Consider the following 20,140-nt stretch of genomic DNA (forward strand, 5'->3'; position numbering starts at 1 on the left):
TGGATGCTCCCGTGTCGGTCCTGGAGTGGCCCTTCTGGGCATCGGGCCCCAGCAGATGCACCCACAGGCTGGTCCTCCGCCTGTGGGTGCATCTGCTGGGGCACCCGATGGACGTGAGGGCCGAGGACATGAGGCCACAAATCGCAGGCAGGGTTCTTACCAGTGCCGGGCATGGGGCCCCCGGACGGAAGGGGGTGCATGGCCTGAAGGTCTCACTTAGCTACATGCCTCTGGGTTTCTACTCCGTCCAGGGCTCTGGCTGAGGGCAACCTCCTTCCTCCCTGGTCGCCGCCTCCTCTTCCTCCTCTGGCAGAAAGTCCCCTTAGGGGCCTCGGCCTGCGGACTGTGGGCAGCAGGGCTCATCATCGTTGCGGGAGGGAACACACAGGCTGGGCAGATTGGGTCCCACCACCTTTTGGTGCTCACCGGCAGCTCACATAGCGCTGAGAATTCTGGGGTGGCGTGTGGGTCTCTCTTTCAAGTGTGGGATGTTTCCCGTGGAGGGGTGGGGGCGGTGAGCAAGAGCCCAAGGTCAGGGCAAGACTCTGGGGGCCAAGCTCAGCTTCCTGCATGGGGGTCTCCAGCAGGCCCTGCCCCTCCTGCCTCAGTGTCCCGTCTGTAACACCAGGAGTCCCCACGGACGTGTGGGGACCAGGGGGTTCATCCAGGACAAAGGCTCGGCACTGTGCCTGGCCATCAGCAATAGCTGTCCCGTTATGCCCCGGAACGGAAAACCGTGAGTGACAGTCACACAGAATAAGCCGCTTCCTCCCCACGGCCAACACCTGGCAGCCTGACCGTCCGGCCAGGAGGGCGCGTCCTCTGCTAGGGCTGCTCGCTCCTGCGTGGGCTCTGGATTGACTGGGATGGTGCTCAGTCACCACCAGCTGTCACTTCCCAGTCACCTCCCTGTCTGTCCAATGGACACATGGAAGCCAGGCCCATTGTGACTCTGTGACCTGCACACGGGCACTGGAGTCAGGGTACAGGAGGAGGCAAGGGACGGGGATCATGTCCCCAAGGCCCTCGGGGTCTCTGCTCTCTGCCCTCAGCAGGATGCACTGGCCACGGGTGTCCCTTGGGTCCCAGGGCCCCTCCAGCGCTCAGGCTCTAACCGGTCTCAGGTGTCTGGGGTGGAGGCGCCTCAGATGTCACCTCTGGGTCATGAGGTCCCCGTGGGCTTGTGCCGTCTCCGCAGCCTCTGGAGACACGTGTCCCCATGGTCTCTCCCATCACACACATCCTGTTCCGTATTATCGACAGAAGAGCCCAGGTCACGTCAGACCCTGCAGGCACTCACTCCGCAGGTACAACTGTGGTGCCAACGAGCAAGCGTCATGATGTTGGTGGGACTCTGTGACAGTGGCCTCCTGTCCTTGCTTCCAATGAAATCAATAAGAACTCTTAGCTGACAGCTCCTTAAAAATAATTTTAATATGTTTTTATTGGTTTCTGAGAGGAAGGAAGAAGTAGAGATAGAAACATCCATGATGAGAATCATTGATTAGCTGCCTCTTGCACGCCCCCCCAATGGGCATTGAGCAGGTAACCTGGGCATGTGCCCTTGATTGGGAATCGAACCGTGGCCTTCTGGTTCATAGGTCAATGTCAACCACTGCCCCACTATGAGAACCATGGAGGCCCTTCAGGGAGGGCACATGCGCATTTCTTTTCATTGTTGCCAGCTGGGACCAAGATGATTGATTGGCAGAGCCGGATCTAGGATACACATTTCCACAAGATGGCGGGAAGTGTAACCAGCTTGGCCTTCAGCAAGTCCAGGTGTCAGCAGGGGCGGGACTAGATATGTAAATCCAAGCATGCTAGGGCCCACTTAAGAATGGAAATAAGTCGGTGATACTTCCTGGTGTTGGGTATAAAATAAATGCGCTGGGAGGGGTTGTGGTCCTAGTCCTTGTCCATGCAGCCTCTCCATCAGAGAGGAAGGATGGCGTCCCACCCAGCTCCCAGCTTAAAATCTATCTTTGCATCTTCTCTCTATATTCCTATTATTTCCCAATCCCTGACCACGTCCACTTAGAACTGGTTGTTCATCTCTCTTTCCGTGCGGGATGCGCAGAAGGAGGATCCCCGGCGCCTCGGGCCCCTGCCTTGGCCAGATTATCCCTTCCGTTAATATTTACAGGGCAAACTAAGATTGTTATAAATATATTTTTATTGATTTTTCACAGGGAGGAAGGGAGAGGGATAGAGAGCTAGAAACATCAATGAGAGAGAAACATCGACCAGCTGCCTCTTGCACACCCCCCACGGGGGATGTGCCCCCAACCAATGTACATGCTCTTGACCGGAATCGAACCTGGGACCCTCCAGTCCACAGACTGATGCTCTATCCACTGAGCTAAACAGGTTTTGGCCTAAGATTGTTATTAGAAGATTAAATTTGACAGTAAAATAGTCAAGTTTTCAGATGAATTTAAACTGGCTAAATGAAATAAGTGAATATTCAAGAAAATTTCATTATACAAAAGCTGTAGCTAAAGTGTTAACCAAAATTTCTATTGGTAGTTCATTTCATGGTAAATTTGATTAACATGCTGTGAGCCTAAAGCAGTCATATTTTTGTGAAAAATTAAAATGTAAAGTTATCAAAACTGCGAGAATTTTAAGAATTTTCCAAAAGCCTCCTAGTAATTAAATAAAAAAAAAAGCGGGGGGGGGGGGGGGGGTTGAAAGTGGAAAAATACCATGTGAGAAAAAATATCCTGTAAGTAATTTACACCTAGAAAAAAGTTTTACTTTAAAAATTAATTTTCATTTATAATGCTGGTAACAAGGCACCTATGAAAAATCTTATGGTGTCAAAATAAGTCAAGGGAAAATCATTTGGACAAAAATCAGAAGGATCCCAAGTCTAATTTATAGAAAAGATTTCTTTATGAACCTTTGGCTGAGAATTTGTTTATATTTCCAGAAAATTCCTAGACCATATGGATTCCTGCAACAACAGATCCCAGAGAGGGCCTGGTAGGACTATTCCAGCCTCAGAATAAGCAGTGGTTCACAAGAACAGAGGAGAAATAGTCCAGAAATAAAGATGGGGAAGATGCCTTGCCATGCTAGCAGTCTGCACCTGTGCATTGCTGCAGGTTGCCCAGGACCAATGGCAAGGAAGGTCAGTGTGCATGCATTTATTTCAAGTTTTGTGAGACCATGTGTGCACACCCTTCTGATGGAAGTCAAAACGTTTAATGTTTTGTGTTCTACCAGGACCCTGGCTTAGGGGCTTGCTTTATTTCTAACACAGGGAATGGTTATGGCTGCCACATTAAAAGAAATGTTATCCCTCAGGCATTCACCATTTTTAGAGCTGGATCTAGTTCTGGAAAGGCTGGATCTACTGCAGCAGAAAGTTAAAGGACCTTCACACCCATTATAGTTCAGTAGAAATGCAGGCTCTTATTTATGCCTGGGATACACAAGATGGCGGGAAGTGTAATCAGCTTGGCCTTTATATCAGCCCAGGTGTCGGCAGAGGTGCGACTAGATAAATAAATCTAGGCATGCTGGGACCTACTTAAGAATGCAAATAAGTTGGTGATATTCCTGGTGTTGGGGTATAAAATACATGTGCTGAGAGGGGTCATCAGAGAGGAAGGATGGCGTACCACCCAGCTCCCAGCTTAAAATCTATCTCTGCATCTTCTCTCTTTCTATTATTTCCCAATCCCTGGCCGCCTCCACTTAGAACCGGTTAGTTCATCTCTCTTTCCGTGCGGGACGCAGAGAAGGGAGATCCCCACTGCATGAGGCCCCCTGCAATAACTGTGAGTGGTAAATCGCAGGCCATTTTTGATCCATAGAATTGAGTGGCATGGCTCATTCTCCTCACACTCACACAATCATGGGACAAGCATGTTTGGGGTCAGACCCCTTAGGATGAAAGCCAGGACTAAAAGGGCTGCTGGGAACCAATTCCAGGATGTAATGATTACAAGAGTTCCATCAAAAGGTTGATGGGGCTTGGGTGGCTCAACAATTGTGAGATACACAAAGAGTTTACCTGTTGGAAATGGCTAAAAGGCATTTCCCCCAAACCTGAATAGGATTGTCTGCTGACAGACAGCTCAGGGCATTTGATTGACTCCGGTTGGCTAAACACCTGAACAGCTGTAGGCCATTCCCCAAACTGACAATGTTTCTGTTACCCTACCCTTGGAAGTGTATTATCTCCACCTTGCCTTAGGACAATTGTTAAATAAATACCACGGGGACCTTAGGCAAGAGTGAGTCTTTAGCTTGTTCAGCTGATGATCCTCTGACCCCCAATGCCATTCAAAATTATCTTTCATCTCCGGACTCTTTAATCATTTACATGCAGCCCTTTCTCCAGAATGCTGAACCCTTTGTGAGGCTGGGAAAAGAAGCCCAGCATTATGACGCCTGAACGAGGAACACCAAAAAAGGGCCTCTGTTTGATCATTAAATAACACCCCCATCGATATAGAACATGAAACCAGACCTCCTTCAGTGTATTAAGAGATGCATTGATCAACAGCATTTCGATTTGATAAGAAGCATCAAAAACTGGAAGGTCCCAGATGGGGCCCAGATCAGCAAGGTGCCTCAACTTACACACTCCACAAGCCACGCCACTGCTTCTCCCCTGCCCTGTGCATTGAGCCCTGAGATCCAGACCCCAGGCTCTGGGGACACACAGGAGTTCTGCACAAGCCCCCCTCTTATATACCCCCACAGAGTGCCTGCCACAGCGCCTGCACCCAGCGATTATATGACTTCCTGCTCCAAGCTCTGAGCTGCAGAGTGAGCCTAGGACATGGGGTGAAGGAGATGGGTTGGGCTGGGCCTCAGTGATGGTCTCCTTCCTCTGCTCCTCTGACTCTCACCAGAACTCAGTCGTCCTGTGGGGCTCAGTGTCCTGTCTTTCCTGAAGGACAGCAATGAAAGGGAGGCGCCCGGCCGTCCTGGCTCAGGGGTTGAGCATCCCACTATGACCCGGGAAGTCACGGTTGCTGAATTGCAGGCTCAATCCCAACACCCCACTCCCCTTCCACCTTTGCACAGAAAGCTGCTCCCTCTAGGGAGTTTCTCCAGCCCCTGCTGGGCCCGCACTCCTGCTGTGGTTACATCTCACCAGGTGCCCCTCCAGCTCTGTCCACCTGGAGACTCTTCCTACCAGATGTGGCCACTTTCCCCTACTTCCTCTCTCGCCAAACTGGAAACCTGACTGCTTTTTCTTCAATATTACCCTGTGGTTGGTCAGACCACTTTGTGGTTTTGTATTTAGTATTTGGGGGGATTTCAGAGGAGGATGGGCAGACATGAACCCCAGGTTCTGTGTGCTGTAGACTCAGCCCCAGGAGACGTGGATTCCCATTGGGGTTGCGGCTTTGACCTTGCAGCAGCCGATGGAGTGCATTTATGGAGGTTTTAAGGAAATATAACTCCCTCTCGCTCCCCTTTAGACATTGTTTCTGTCCGACAGCCTCAGTCTCCGACACTGGATGACAGTGACAGAGGAGAGGCCGTGGTGATGGGTGACAGTGACAGAGGAGAGGCCGTGGTGATGGGTGACAGTGACACAGAGGAGAAGCCGTGGGGGCAGGGAGGTCGTTGCGGTGTCGATGAAGGGGACAGCGAGCCCGTTCCCAGGTCCAGTGTAGAACCTGTCTCTGCAGCCACCACTCTGGGGCCCTGATGCCTTCCCAGGGCAGCAGGGAAGGGCAGGGGAGTGCTCAGCAACATCAGGATTTGGGGTGCAGGTTCCCCTTTTTACGGGGACTCATGTGGACTATCAGCTGGGGAGCAGCCTGCATGTCTGAGTGTCAGCACCCGGAGGCCATTCTGTCTTCACAAGAAACAGGAATTAAATAGCGTCTGTATGAGACTCAGCACCATGATGCACCTCGGTGTGGAGCCGTCCCTGCAGCCCCTGACATTCCTCTCAAAGAGGCACTTCATAGCCACCTCCCTCCCCCACGCTCCTCCTCCTCCCCCTCCGGGGCATCCCTACCACCAGGGAGGCCACCTGCTGCCCTCCAGGCCCCGTGCCCTCCATGCTCGCGCCTCCCCGCGCCTCCCCCAGGCTCTGGGGCACCTGTGTCTTAATCTTCCGTGGACCCTGGCGACCTCAATTTCTTGCTGGCTGCTCTGTGGATATGACTTAGGAGGAGCAACTGGTTGGGGGTTGGGGGTGGGAGAACATGGAAAGGCCTCTCCAGGAGAGAAGAGCTGGCCCGGCGGGGTTGACTCAGTGGATAGTGTGGATTTTCAGTGTCTCTAAAAATCAATGGGAAAATGTCTTCAGGTGAGGATATTTTTTTAAAAAGGAGACAAGAGGAGTCCAAATCCAAGTGAAACTCATTTGGAGTCTCTTTGGCCTTTGCCTGCAGACAGGAAGCTTAAGACGCCACCTGGTGGTGGGCGGTAGACTGCACGAGTCCAGGGAGAGCCCTGGTTCTGCATGGAATGGCACCATCTGGTGGGGAGGGCTCACAGTTGTGCTCAGTCTAAGGAAACCTCAGGCTGTTCCCTCTGAGTGTCAGTCCCCCTGGGGACCTGCCTGCCCCTCCTTAATTCATGTAAAAGTTCCGACCTCCGGGAAATGAGAGCAACAAACGAAGTCAGTGAAACTAAGGGGGTTGTAAATAGCTGAATCAATAATCCAGGAGCAAATGCAAAATTTTGAGACAACCCCACCTGGCGAAGAAGCCCCACCAATTCCCACTTCTGCCGAGGACCCTACAGCCTGTGTAAGACCCACACACCCTCCAAGAGCGAGCAGAGGATCCACATGAAATGGAAGTCCGCTGGTGAGGGTGTTGGGGAGCTGCCAAGGTGGTATGAATTTGAGGGGTCCAGGTTCTAGGAAAAGGGCACCTTTCCCCTGGGGGTACCTGCCAGGCCCCAGGAAGACGAGGTGCAGGATGCTGAGAGGACAAATGGAGGGAGGTGAGAACCGCCACTCCGAAGGGGAAGGCAGCCATGGTGGTTCCCAGGAGCGGATGGACAGGATCACACACGTGTTGAGTGGGAAGGACAGGGAGTCTGTCTGCTCTCAGAACTGGTCAGTCATCTCACCCTGGCGGCCCTAGAAGCGCCGCGGACCCTGCACCCTTTAGCATGTGCTCATGGCCGTGTCTTAGAAAGGACCAGCCTCCTTGGCAGCAGGTGCAGCCATGCTTCCCACTGCACATCCCCTCACTGACCAGCTGCCCAGGCCCTGGCCGTGTAGCTCCCTCAGTTGCAGCCATGTCCTCTCCATCTCCTGATGCTCAAGGGAACTTCACAGCTGACTGCCAGGCCACTTGGACAGGCAATCACCTGGTATCTGGGCCGTTTGTAAACCTTTTGCAGGTGAGGGCTGGGTTCTCTTGTAGACCTTCTGGAAAAACGTTTGCATCATGGAAGCCCAGAGAGAGCCAATTACCACGCTCCTACCCAAGCAGTTTACCCAGCATGCACTGCTGCTCAGCAGATGAAGTAGCCCACAGCCCAGACAGAGCCAGGAGACAGCTGTGCCTTAGGCGACCTGAGCGAGACAGGTAGTGGCAGGTGGGGAAGGGGATGGGCTACAGTTAGGGTGGGCTTGGCACGTGTGGATGGTTCCAGTGGAAGCAAGAGAGCCTAGATTGGGGGTGGGGAACCTCTTCCTGTGTCAAAGGCCATTTGGATATTTACAACATCCCTCGTGGACACACAGAATTATCAACTTTCAAATGAGCCTTCTAACTGGGAGGAAACATTTCATCAACTCGCCCCTAATGCCTTAGCAGGGCGACCAATGATTTCTGGGCCTTCTATAGCCTGCAGACCGGACCTTCCCCACCCCTGAGGAACCTGTGTCCTTCACCTTCACTCTGACCAGGTGGAGGTCATTACCAACTCGATTTTCTGAATCTGGCCGGTCATTTGCACATTAATGGGGAGGGGCTGGTGGGGGAAATGCCTTATAACAGTGACTTTTAAACAGCAAAAAGATTTAAATTTTGATCTTTTTTTTCCTCTATAGTTTCTTCTTTTTTGCCAGGTGTAAGAAATCCGTGCCAAACATAGAGACACTGCGATTTTGTCCTGTTTTCTTCTAGGAGTTTTTCATTTTTAGATTTTACATTTAGTCAGTCCTATGATTTAAGATCAAGAGCTAAATCTGTCCGGGACCGGTTTGGCTCAGTGGATAGAGCGTCGGCCTGCGGACTGAAAGGTCCCGGGTTCGATTCCGGGCAAGGGCATGTACCTTGGTTGCGGGCACATCCCTGCTGGGGGGTGTGCAAGAGGCAGCTGATCGATGACTCTCTCTCATCGATGTTTCTGGCTTTCTATCCCTCTCTCTTCATCTCTGTGAAAAATCAATAAAAGATATTAAAAAAAAAAAGAGTTAAATCTGATGTACTGGTGGAGCTGGAGATTTTTTATTATATCCAGTTGTTTCATAACAATTTGTTGAAACGCATCCTTCCCACACGGGGTTGCTCATCCACTTTGTGAAAAGCCACATAACCACTAGACAGAGTCCTGTTTCTGGACACTACAGATCCTTAGATCTGTTTGTTCATCATTACATCAATACCATGCTGTCCTGACTACTGTAGCTTTGTGATACATTTTGAAGTCATGTCGTATTACCCCTCCAAATTTGTTTTCATTTTTCAAAATTATTTAGGCTATTGTAGGTCCTTTGAATTTAAATATGAACTTTGCAACCAGATTTTTCATCAACTTGCCAAAATAAAACAAGCCTATCTGTACTTTGGTTGAGAGTGCATCGCCTTAAACCCATAAATCAACGTGGAGGAAACTGACATCTTAAAGATATTGCTTCCTATCCATGAACACTGTGTGTATTCTATGTAGGTCTTCATGAATTCCTTTCAGCAATATTTTATATTTTACTCTAGAGGCCTTTCGTGTCTTTTATTAAGTTTTACTAGAGGCCCGAAAATTCCTGCACTGGAAGTGGGGTTCTCTCAGCCCAGCCTGCCCCCTCTCACAGTCTGGAAGCCCTCATGTACTGGTGTCTCTCATTCAGGCGCCATATGCAGGGTTCTTTGCCCAGCCTTACAAAGGGTTCAGCATTCTGGAGAAAGGGGTTGATGGATAGATTCAAGGAGGAGTCCCAAAACAAAAGATCATTTGGAAAGGCATTGGAGGTCAGAGGAGCTTCAGCTGAAGGAGCTAGAAGACTACTTCCTTGTCTAGGACCCCATACTATTTATTAGCACAATTTGTCCTAAGGCAAGGTGGAGATATACACTTTAAAGGGTAAGGTTTCAAAGCGTATACAGAAGACTCATTGTCAGTTTGAAGAATAGCCTACAGCTGTTCAGGTGTTTGACCAACTGGAGGCAATAAAATGCCCTGAGATGTCTGGTAGCAGATAATCCTATTAAAGTTCCGGGAAGATACCATTTAGCCATTCCAACAGGATAACTACATATGTGGCTCACCCTTGAACTGCCCAAGCTCCACCAACCTTTTGGCAAACCTTTTGTAATTATTACATGCTGGAATTGGTTCCTGGCACCCTCAGGGGTGGGAGGCAAACCAGTAATCAGGGCAAGGTGATGCCCCCATCACATCTCTGCTGCTGCCATTGCCAAAAGTGCAAGCATTGGCTGGCCCAGGTTAGGTGAGCCTCAGGCGGCCCTGTGCAGATAGGCAGGCAACATCCAAAGTTTGCCTGCACGTGGGGCCGATCCTGGATGGCCAGGGGGCTGAGGGGACTGGGTGCCATCATCTTTGAGGGCATGGCAGTCAAGTAGCATATTCTCTCCTTATTGGCTGTTGGCACTGCCATCTTTGTGAGGATCTGGCAGTCAATTAGCACACTCCCACTTTATTAGATAGGATTCCTAAGATTTCTAATAATATTAGACATAACTGTGAATTGCACTTTCTGTTCAAGAATATAGAAATATAAAAAAAAAATTTATATTTATGTTATATCCTGCAACCATGCTAAACTCCCTTAACCCTTTGGTAGACACTCTGAGATTTTCTACAAGTCATCACTAAAAATAGTTTTACACTTGATCTTAGTCAAAGTAGTGGTTTTACCTCCATCATTCTTGGCATCGGTCATTTCTCTCTCTTTTCCTGTTCAGTCTAGACTGGTGTATGAATTGTTTTTGAGCTTCTCTAAGAACCCGATTTTGGTTTAAATGTTTTCTATAACTTTTCCCAATGACATTGATTTCTGCCCCACCTTAGCTATTTCCCTTCTTCTGCTTATTCTTTTACTAGAGGCCAGGTCATGAATTCACGCATGGCTGGGTTCTGCTCGGAGAGGGGGATGTGAGAGGTTGGCAGGCCAGCCCTGCCCCCAGTCGGGATATGGGTGGGCTGGGCAGGACCTCCTCAGACACGGACTCTGCTGGCACCTTTTCCTTGGAGTTTCCAGTCTCAATAAATGTTTGCTTAGTCCTCCTGGTCTATGTAGCTCCAGAAGCAGCCTGAGCGGACTAGGACAGTATGTCCAGTCTGTGTCCACTCAGAACTCTGTGCTCGTCAGGTTTAGACGTGAAAACATACAGAAATTTCATCTGAGGTACCATTTACTTTCAACTCAGCAACTTTCAGAACGCAGGGCCGTCAGCAGCTCCACCACAATGTCCATGCCAACTGCAAAGGGACAGGAGCCTCTACACACAGCCGGGGCCCAGCAGGAGCAAAGGCAACTTCCCACAGGCCTCAGAGGCCAAGACTGCAGGCCCATGAGTTCTCACTGAAGAACTGCATGTGTGTGTGCTTTTGTGTACATGTATGTGTGTGTGTGCATATGTGTGTGTGTGCATATGTGTGTTTGTGTTGGGTAACCCATAAGATGTGGGTTGGGGAAAGGGTTCTTTGCCTGGGACAAGTGGTGTCAAGGGTCCGGGGTATCTGGAGAAGTGGGAGGGCGTTCAGCCAGGATGCAGCCCTGTTCTGCGGAGTCCCTGTCTCACTGCTCTGTTCCCACCGCCCCTCGGTCAGGGACAGGGATCACGCAGAGGGGAGCCTGGCCCTAGGGGAGGATGCAGTATGCACATGAGGACATGGAGGTCCTGGACCCTGAGCTCAGCCCAGAGGGTCCCTGAAAGTGGTGGGGGGCACTTTCCCAGGGTCAGGGTCCTGTTGGGCTTTGGATGGTCAGGGGCAGGGCGCCCTGCAGATCCCGCGTCTCAGCCACGACTCTGAACTGAGTGCCCGGGGCCCAGCGTGTGGGCAGCGCAGTGTGGGGAGTCTCCTGAGGCCCGTTCAGGCCAGTAAACAAAGAAAGTGCTGGTGTGCAGGCGCTATATTGAAATGAATGTGCAGGAGGTTTCAACAATGTCTTGCGGTTTTAGGATCAAAAGGCCCAGAGGGGAGCTAAGCTGTGGTCTCAGTAGGGGAAAGTTGCTGTCTGGCCATTCTCTGTGGTCTGAGGAAGGTCTGCGGGCTAGTAGGCGGCACACTGCTTGCTGTTGTATATGGTTTTCTGAAAAACAGACAGAGTCACTCCCTCCCACTCTCCCCCAAGCCATCCTAAGCACAGACATGGCCTCTCCTTGTCCTCCGGTCACGGAGAGAGCAGGGTGGGGGTACAGCCAGGATCTCCACTTGTTCTGGGGCTCAGGAGGCGCAGCCTGAGATCAAGGCCTCGCTGCCCAGACCCGTCCGTCCCCTTCCACCACCCCCCCCCCCCGACCCCTGGAGTCGGTCCCTGTGTGGTTCCTCCGCAGTGAACGAGGCCTCCCGTGCCCAGGCCGTGCTGCCCCTGCTCTGTGTCTCAGCCCCGTGTGCATGTGCGGGGCTTTGGGCCTGAAGCCTGATGCCGACCGGCCACGTGCTTGTAGCCACAGAGCTGAGGACACTCGCACACGAGGAGCTTGTTTGACCCCCGTTTATAAAGAGAAGGCCGTCACCCCCATGGAGGGTGCTGAGGCTTTCAGGAGGAACCACGGTGAACACTGTCCCACAAGCAGGACCTTTCCCTCCTCCATGTACAGCTTCGTCTTGTCACGGTCCCCACCTCCAGCACCCTCTCCTCTTGCCAAAGGGCAGCGCCAGGTCCTGTGCTTCCCCCTTTCCCTTCCCCCTACCCTGCAGCCACGCTCTGCCTGTGCCTCAGAGACCGGCCACCACACACAGTCAAGCAGTGCCTTTCCCCACATTCCTCAGCTCCCCAGCTCGTCAGCAACCGGCTTCAGAAAGCACCTCGTCACGCACAGTGTGTGACTCTGCTGAGGCCAGCGCTCCCCTGGCTGCTCTGGGCTGTTCCCATGGCTATTTGGGGGGAATGAACGCCAGGAAAGAACTTAGCCCTATCTGCTCTAAATAGAAAAACGGTCTCATCGTTTACACTGACTATGGTTTTCAATGATCCCACCTCCACGGTTTCCACTACCGGGCCCTCCTGCTGCCCAGGACGTCCGGCCATGCACTCTGGCAGACGTGGTGCTCGAAGGGCCTGGGCACCACGCTCCTGAGAGTGGGCTCTTCATGACGTGTAACTCTCTGCTCTCTTGAGAAAAGTCTTTTTTCAAAAATGTATTTTTATTGGTTTCAGAGAGGGAGGGAGAGAGAGACTGGAATATCAATGATGAGAGAGAATCATTGATTGGCTGCCTCCTGCACGCCCCCTACTGGGGATTGAGCCCGCAATCCAAACAAGTGTCCTTAACCAAAATCAAACCCAGGACCCTTCAGTCCCCAGGTCAAAGCTCAATGCCCTGAGCCAAACCACCTAGGCAGTGGTTGGCAAACCCATTACTCAGCAGAGACAAATATCAACAGGGCAATGATTGAATTTTCTTTGGAGAGCCAAAGTTTTTAAACTCAAACTTTTTCTAAGGCCACTTCTTCCAAACAGACTCGCCCAGGTCGTAGTATGTTGTGGAAGAGCCACACTCAAGAAGCCAAAGACCCGCATGTGTCTCGCGAGCCACAGTTTGCCAACCACTGGCCTAGGGCATGAGAAAATACTTTAAAATGCTTTCCTACGTGTGTTTCTCACACTTAAACTCGAGAGTCCTCTCCAGAATCAGAGGTTTGGGGGCTGAAGGGTAGGCAAACCCTTGCCCACACGCTCTCCTCCCCCGTGGACTTTCTCACATACAGTCTCCTCCACATGAGCAGGCACAGCAGCCCCTCCCCTTGCATGGCTCTCTGGATGTCAGACTGTTCACACTCCCAACAACCGCATTTGCTGAGATGACATGAAGTATGACAAACACTTGCTATCAAGACGCCAGTACCACCCTAGCTGGATGGGCTCGGTGGATAGAGCAGTGGCCTGCGGACTGAAGGGACCTGGGTTTGATTCCAGTCAAGGGCACATGACGGGTTGTGGGCTCAATTTTCAGTAGTTCACATGCAGCAAGCAGCCAACCCATGATTCTCTCTCATCACTGAAGATCCTCTCCCTCTCTCCCTCTCCCTTCCTCTCCAAAATCAATAAAAATACATCTTAAAAAATAGTGACTAAGAAAAAAGTAGTTAGTAGAGAACTGAGAGCCCACTGGTCCCCGGCCAGAGCAGCCAGAGCGGGAAGAAGCCATCATTACCATCATCACGCCAAGGTTGGTCAGGGTATCGCCATTCTGTTCGAGAAAGCACTGCTTAAACTTTCTGAGGGCCTTCTCAGTAATCCCACCAGGGATGTACTCCTCAAGGTCTTGATGAATTCAGTCTTGGACTCTTGGGGATGAAGGGTCTCTTCAAGCAAATAATTTGTCTTGGCAGCCAGAACCTGGGAAGAAAGCACACAAAAGCCGGCTCAGATCCGGAGGCACCACCTCCTTGCTGGGCGTAGCCAGGACGATGGCCATCTTCTTACCTCTCAGCAGAGACAGACATTCAGAGAGCTTATGGGCAATGGTCTGAGTCCTCCATTCTGGGAGAGCAAACTCTGGGTCTAGGGTGTTCTCAGGCCCCAGATATCTGCCTCCTTGTCCCGCCTCCTACACGCAATGCCCCCAGCTCCCTGGCTTCCACAGCCCAGAGAGCCAAACACGATGGAGCCAAGAAAAAGGCAGGGAAATGAGGCGCTCTGGGCTGGGGCTGGGGGAGCTGGAGGTCTGCCCCAGGAGCACTGACACCTACCTCCCCACCAAGCCTGGTGCCGTCACACTCACCGGCATAGCAGAAAAGGGGGAGAGCGGTCAGCATGAGCACGATCACCAGCTTCATGGCTCAGGCAGCAGATGTTGGCTGGTCACAAGGATGTGGCAGGGAAGAAGGACTCACTTTGGAGGTGAGAGCCCTGACCCTCCTTTTATTTACCTGGCGGCCACTTAGTCCCTTCCACAGATGATGAAATGAGTCATGGGATGGACCTGGCATCGGGCCCAGAAAGGATAGGGAGAATCATCTAGAACCCTGCCACCTTATGCTCTCTTTGTAGAAAACAAGGAGTCATAGCCTTAAAAACCCTCATAGATTTCATAACAACAATCATGGTAATGAAATTACATAAAATTAATGCTGAAATGCTTGCTAAATAAAGTAAGTTACAACATCGTGCCTCTATGTTGTCATTCTTGTTTTATTAATATTGGGTCCTCATTAATCTCTTCTTCCTCCTCCAGCTCTCTCTCCCCGTCCACCTGTCTCCTCCCCTTCCATTCTCCCTCCAGCCCCCTTACTCCTCTCTGTTTTCTTCTGCTTCTTCTACAAGGCACAGAGATCTTCACATTCTCTTCCTAAGCCTCCTGCCTCACCCAGGCCCTGGGCTAGGTGCAATACCACCCAATACCTGTGGAGGGCACACGTTCCTCACCCATGGACTAAGTCAGGTGCCTTTTGCTGGGAAATAGCAATAGCTTCTCACCTTGGTTAAAGGTTGTTTGTACAAAGTCGATCTCATTTAGTTAAGCCAACTCTAGAAATTTATGAATGTTGTGAATGTAGAAAGTTATGAATGCAGAATTATATTTTGTTCAGTTTTTTTAGCTTTAGGGTTTTCCTTCCACTCATTCAGGAGATGATGTGAAAACTAGAATCCCTGAGCTTGAGAGAGGCAACACTGGATGGTGGGAGATATCTGGGTATGTGCAGATATGGATTTGCATCTTGAATGCCACCACTAACCACGAGGTGACCTTGGGAAAGACAGTGCAGAATATCCTGAGCTTCAATTTCCATAATGAGCATGAATGACACCGAGGTGGCTTTTGTATGAGTGCCAGGCACTCCATATAGAAACCAAGCACAGGGCCTAGGAAGGGTGATCATAACTAACCCACAGGATTCATCTACACATCCATGCATCCATCCAGGCACACATACATACATCCTTTCATCCACCCATCCATCCCTCCATCCATTAATCTATCAATTCACCTATCATCCACTCACCCATCCCTCCATCCATACATCCATCCAATCATTCATCCATCCTTCCATCCATCTATTCATCCACCTAATCATCCACTAACCTATCCTTCCATCCATCCATCCATCCATCCATCCATCCATCCAATCATTTATCCATCCTTCCTATCATCCATCCATCCACCTATTTTCCATTCACCTATCCTTCCATCCATCCAATCATTCATCCATCCTTCCATCCATCCATCCATCTCTTTAAGCATCCACGCTCATAACAACCATCATTCTCCTAAGCCTGGGTCCTGTGCTTTGTGTCATGGATTCAGATATACAGACAAGGTAGACTGAGACCTTGCACCTGTGCAGCTGAACTCGAACTGGAAGTCAATAAACAAGCTTCCCATTGAAATCTATCTAATAAAAGAGTAATATGCCAATTGCCCACCACTCCAACACACAAAATGGCTGACCCCTATGGTCAAAGATGGTTGCCCCCATGTGGATACCAGAAGGCCACCTCAAGATGGCCAGCAGAGGAGGGCAGTTGGGAGAAACAGGCCTGCAAGGGAGGGCAGTTGTGGATGATCAGGCCAGTGAGGGAGGGCAGTTAGGGGTGACCAGGCAGGCAGAGGATGGAAGTTGGCGGCAACCAGGCCTGTAGGGAAGGGCAGTTTTGGGGATCCAGGCCTCCAGAGGAAAGCAGTTGAGAGGAAGCAGGCCTGCAGGTGAGAGCAGTTAGGGATGACCAGGCTTTCAGGGGAGGGCAGTTAGAGATGACCAGGCCTGCAGGAGAGTGCAGTTAGGGGCAATTAGCCTGGCAGGCAGAAGCACTTAGGGACAATCAGGAAGCCAGATAGATGAGCAGTTGGGAACCAGCAGTCCTGGATTATGAGATGGATGTCCGATTTCCCATTTAGGCCCAATACTACTGATGCTTTGAGGGATCCCAGATTGGAGAGGATGCAGGCTGGGCTGAGGGACACCACCAGCCCCCCTTGCAGCAATTTCATTTACTGGGCCTCTAATATGATATAAAGGAAAGAGATTGTGTCGCGAACAACAGAAAACCGCTAGGGCAGCATCCTGAAGGAGGACCCGACAGACAATCCTGGCAGGACTCTGTAGGTTGTGTGCCATTTCCAGCACCAGTGGACAGTGACTCCCAGGGACCCACTGGATAGGAGTCCTCTAGAAGCAGCAACAGCAGATACGGAGGCCCTGAGTGCAATGGCACTCGGCAAGGGAAGGGAAGCCTGGAGAGTGTGCCTCTCTGTGTCAGACAGGCAGGACGCCTCCTGAGAGAGAAAAAACTCATCAGTGTAAGTGGTGCCCGCATGGAGCAACCAGACAGCCATCATGGCTTCAAGTAAAGAAAGAGACATGGGTGAGACCCTGAGAGGTGAGCCAATAGTTAATGAATCTTAAATGCACTGTCGTCTCTGTGGATGTTTTAGGGCCCATTTCTTCCATCATTCAGCTGCACCCCAAGTTGCCAAGCACAATATTGACTTAGGAAGATGCTAGGAATAGGGGAGGTGGTATTCTTCTGTGTGTACTCTCTCCCAGTTGACCGTTGTTGGCCATCATTCCAAAGGCACATGAATGATATTCATAATGATTGGAAGACTTCCTCCTTGAACAGGACCCAGGGAGGGCTCTGCTGGTTCCCCGTGGTTATGGGCCTGCCATGTTGTCTGCTGGACATTGGGCCTCCTGGCAGAAGCAACTCCCTGCCATGGACACTGAGTCTGTGTTTCTTTACCTCCATGTTTTCTCCAAAGGCCACGATGACCGTTCTCAGGTGTGTCCACGAACTATGACTCGGCTCACAAGAGACTCATTTAAAAGTGTTCACAGCAGAAATAGATAAACCAAAAGGTCACATACTTGTATTGCTGGTCTGATAGTCTCTGCTCCCAAAGATCCTTAGACTCAGGTCCCCAAATTCAGTTCAGAAACAGGAGCATGGAAGTCAACTTTGGTTTCCGTGTTGGTGTGACAACTCTTGGCCATCTGATGTGACAGACCATGCTGTAGAGGTGAGCTATCCAGTCAGAGGGGACGTAATGTGCGGGTAGAATTATATTTGACCAGTACTTTGGCTCAACCAAGACCTAAGGGGGACCCACACTAATCTTCTTCATTTGAGGTCTTGCCATCCTTAATAAAAGTAATGACATTCAGTGAGATTTATTTTCATTCTAGGTGATTCACTGAGAATAAAACCGACACAAGGATCTTTAGTGTGTTTAATACTTGAATTTCTCACTCGTTGTAAGTTAGTTGAAGAAGTAGTTCTTTGGTATTTTGACACAAGGAACTTTCCGCTTTACTTTCCCCCAAAATCTGTAAACGGGCTTTGCCCTCGATTCTGAGGACAGCGGTGTCCTTTGAGGTGAGCCTCTTCTTCCTTAAGATCCTGCCAGCATCTGGAGGCTGGCTGGAGAGGTGCTTTCCCAGAACGAAATGCACGACAGCCCCTGGGCCTGGGGACATCTTGATGGCAGTAAGAGGTTTATTGATCTTGGAGCTTCCCATACTTTGAGCCAAGCCTGCGGTGGGTCTCTTGGTATACCACAGGGTCTCTTGGTACAAGGGGAAGAGGCCTAGGCTTGTTGTGAGGCCTGAATGACTTGCAGCCCAGAAGTCCTCAGTACGGGGCTGGGCACAGAGTAGGTGTTAGCTATAGGTCAGCTGCCAACGATTAATTATAAACCTGAGAGCACTCTTCCATTAAACCCAGGAGGCCTAGGAGGACCACTACAGACGATGGAACTCCCTGCTCCTCTCCATCCTCCAAGACACACAGAAATCACCCCGTTCAGATACGAGGGGAAAAACAAAGTTGAAAGTTAAGCACCATATTTGGATCCATTCTTACCTGATATCTTTCTGACTCCTTGAAAGAGCTTCTTGAGATCCAGTTTACTCAGATCTTCTCTTTTGAACACAGTCTCCATAGTGTTGGCCTATGGACTTTCTCAACACCCAGCTGCTCCCTGTGCTACATCTTCCAGGTCCAGGAGAGCATGATGGCAAATACTGAGACAGCACTCACTCCCTGCGGAACACTGGTGACCACCTTTCTTTGTCTTTACAACAATGAACACAGAGGTGATGAAATTTAGTGTCCAACCTGGGGCACCTCAGCAGGGAGAAGAGGCCACTAAATGCAAGGAATGCCAGGGCAGCAGCAAACTGAGATGTGTGGTCTTCCTCCCTGCAGGTAGGGTTGCCATTTCTCCCCAGCTGCACATAGTGGGACCACAGAAGTCAAGTCTCTTGACAAAAGGCACACAGCTGGTGGGGGGCAGAAACAGGAAAGCAGCCAGGTGTACTGACATCAGAGACAGGTCTCCTTATTGTGACCCTTATGGCCCTTCAGGTTATGACTCAGATGGAGTCATGTGACCTGGACTTGCCCAACTGCCCTGCGTGGAATCCGGGTGGATGTGTGGCTGTCCCTACAGTTTTGTGCACGAGGCCTTTGCTCCAGGTGAAGTCTTCTCCCCTGTCCTAGACTGAGTCCCTTTACCTTGAAACTCTATCCCCAATGTCACAGCACAGACAGCCCATTTCTTGTTTGAAAAGGAAGCCTTGTATCTGCAGGGATCACCTCACAACATCCTGTGTCTTCTGGGTACACCTTTCTCCTGGTGACCAGGACCTGACTTCATGGCCCTTTCCCCCTGTTGATTCCTAGAGGCAATGCCCTGTGCTCTCTGGTCTTTGAGTGACAGCAGTGATACAGTAGATGTCTAATTAGGTGTGTAACTTCGGTGAGGAATAGGATTTGCCATTCTAGGACGAATTATCTCATTACCCAACACTTACTGGGTTTATTTAGGAAGAGACACACATTTTAACTAGGAAAATTAATAAAGGCACGGCTCCAACACAACTCTAAACCCAGGCATCAGCCTGACATCCCGGTGCTAACACCGAGTCCTTTGTGTTTCTGGAGAGACCTGTGGCATCACCATAGGTGGGATCAGATCAGGAGAGCAAGAAGTTGGAGCTCTGACATCCAGGCCCTGGGCCACCACTGTCCTCCTCTCCCCACAGTAAACATCAGCTTGATCCCATCTAATCCGGATCCATCTAATGCCTGAGGACAGGGACCTTAATTTGGAAGCTGAGCCAGGATCAGGTGCCACCTCCAGCCAGTTCTCCTTGGCTCCTTCACGAAAATACTGACCTTTACATAATTTGTTGTTTCCACCAAATGTGTTGTCAAATATTTAATACCAACACACTTGTGACAGTCCATAAGGCTCATTTGATTTTCATTATCTTCTCAATTTGTTATTCATTTTCCCTCCAGGTCATGCCGGGATTTCCTCCAAATCATAGGCCTCCAGAGTGGGCACCTCTGGCCCTTCGGGGTATGGCTAGGGGATTATGAGAGATCCCAGAATACTTCTTTCCAATGCCAGAACCGTGACTCTTTCCTGGGGCTGATGTCCCCCTCCCTCTGCCCACCATGGGGACATATTTCCATGTCCACAGATACCTTTGTGTCCTCACAGGTGGGTGGTGTGCTATTGGCATCCACTGGGTGAGACCAGGTTTGCTGCTAAACGGTACCCGGTGCTCAGGGCATCCACCAGAAAAGAACTCTTGTCCATCCAGTGACACCAGAGCCATGGCTGAGACACCCGTGATGGAGAAATCTCTGGGAAGCCTTGGCGCCGGTGGAGTGTGATGTGGCGTCGCCCTCAGTGGACAGTGTGTGGAGCCTCAGTGCACACCTAGGCCTACAGGCTGGGGCCCGTGTGTCTTCCAGCTCGGACCTCAGCCTCAAGGTGGTGACCTCGCCTGGTTGGTCCTCACTCCTGGAGGGCAGCACGTGCTCCTGTCGGTCCCC

The 20,140-nt window shown here is 50.7% G+C and overlaps 1 protein-coding gene across 1 annotated transcript in view; it reads right to left on the reverse strand.

Moving 5' to 3' along the window:
* Window positions 1-11,321: 11,321 nt before the first annotated feature.
* The window catches only part of LOC311628612 (mammaglobin-A-like), a 31,330-nt gene continuing 22,511 nt past the window's right edge, over window positions 11,322-20,140 (reverse strand). The window contains exon 3 of the mRNA XM_084895982.1: window positions 11,322-11,437. Coding sequence (XP_084752108.1) covers window positions 11,399-11,437 — 39 coding nt within the window. The 3' untranslated portion in view covers window positions 11,322-11,398. The remainder of the gene's footprint in view (window positions 11,438-20,140) is intronic.

Source organism: Pipistrellus hanaki (genome assembly GCF_964339955.1).
Source record: "Pipistrellus hanaki genome assembly, chromosome: 9".
Taxonomy (NCBI): Eukaryota; Metazoa; Chordata; class Mammalia; order Chiroptera; family Vespertilionidae; genus Pipistrellus; species Pipistrellus hanaki.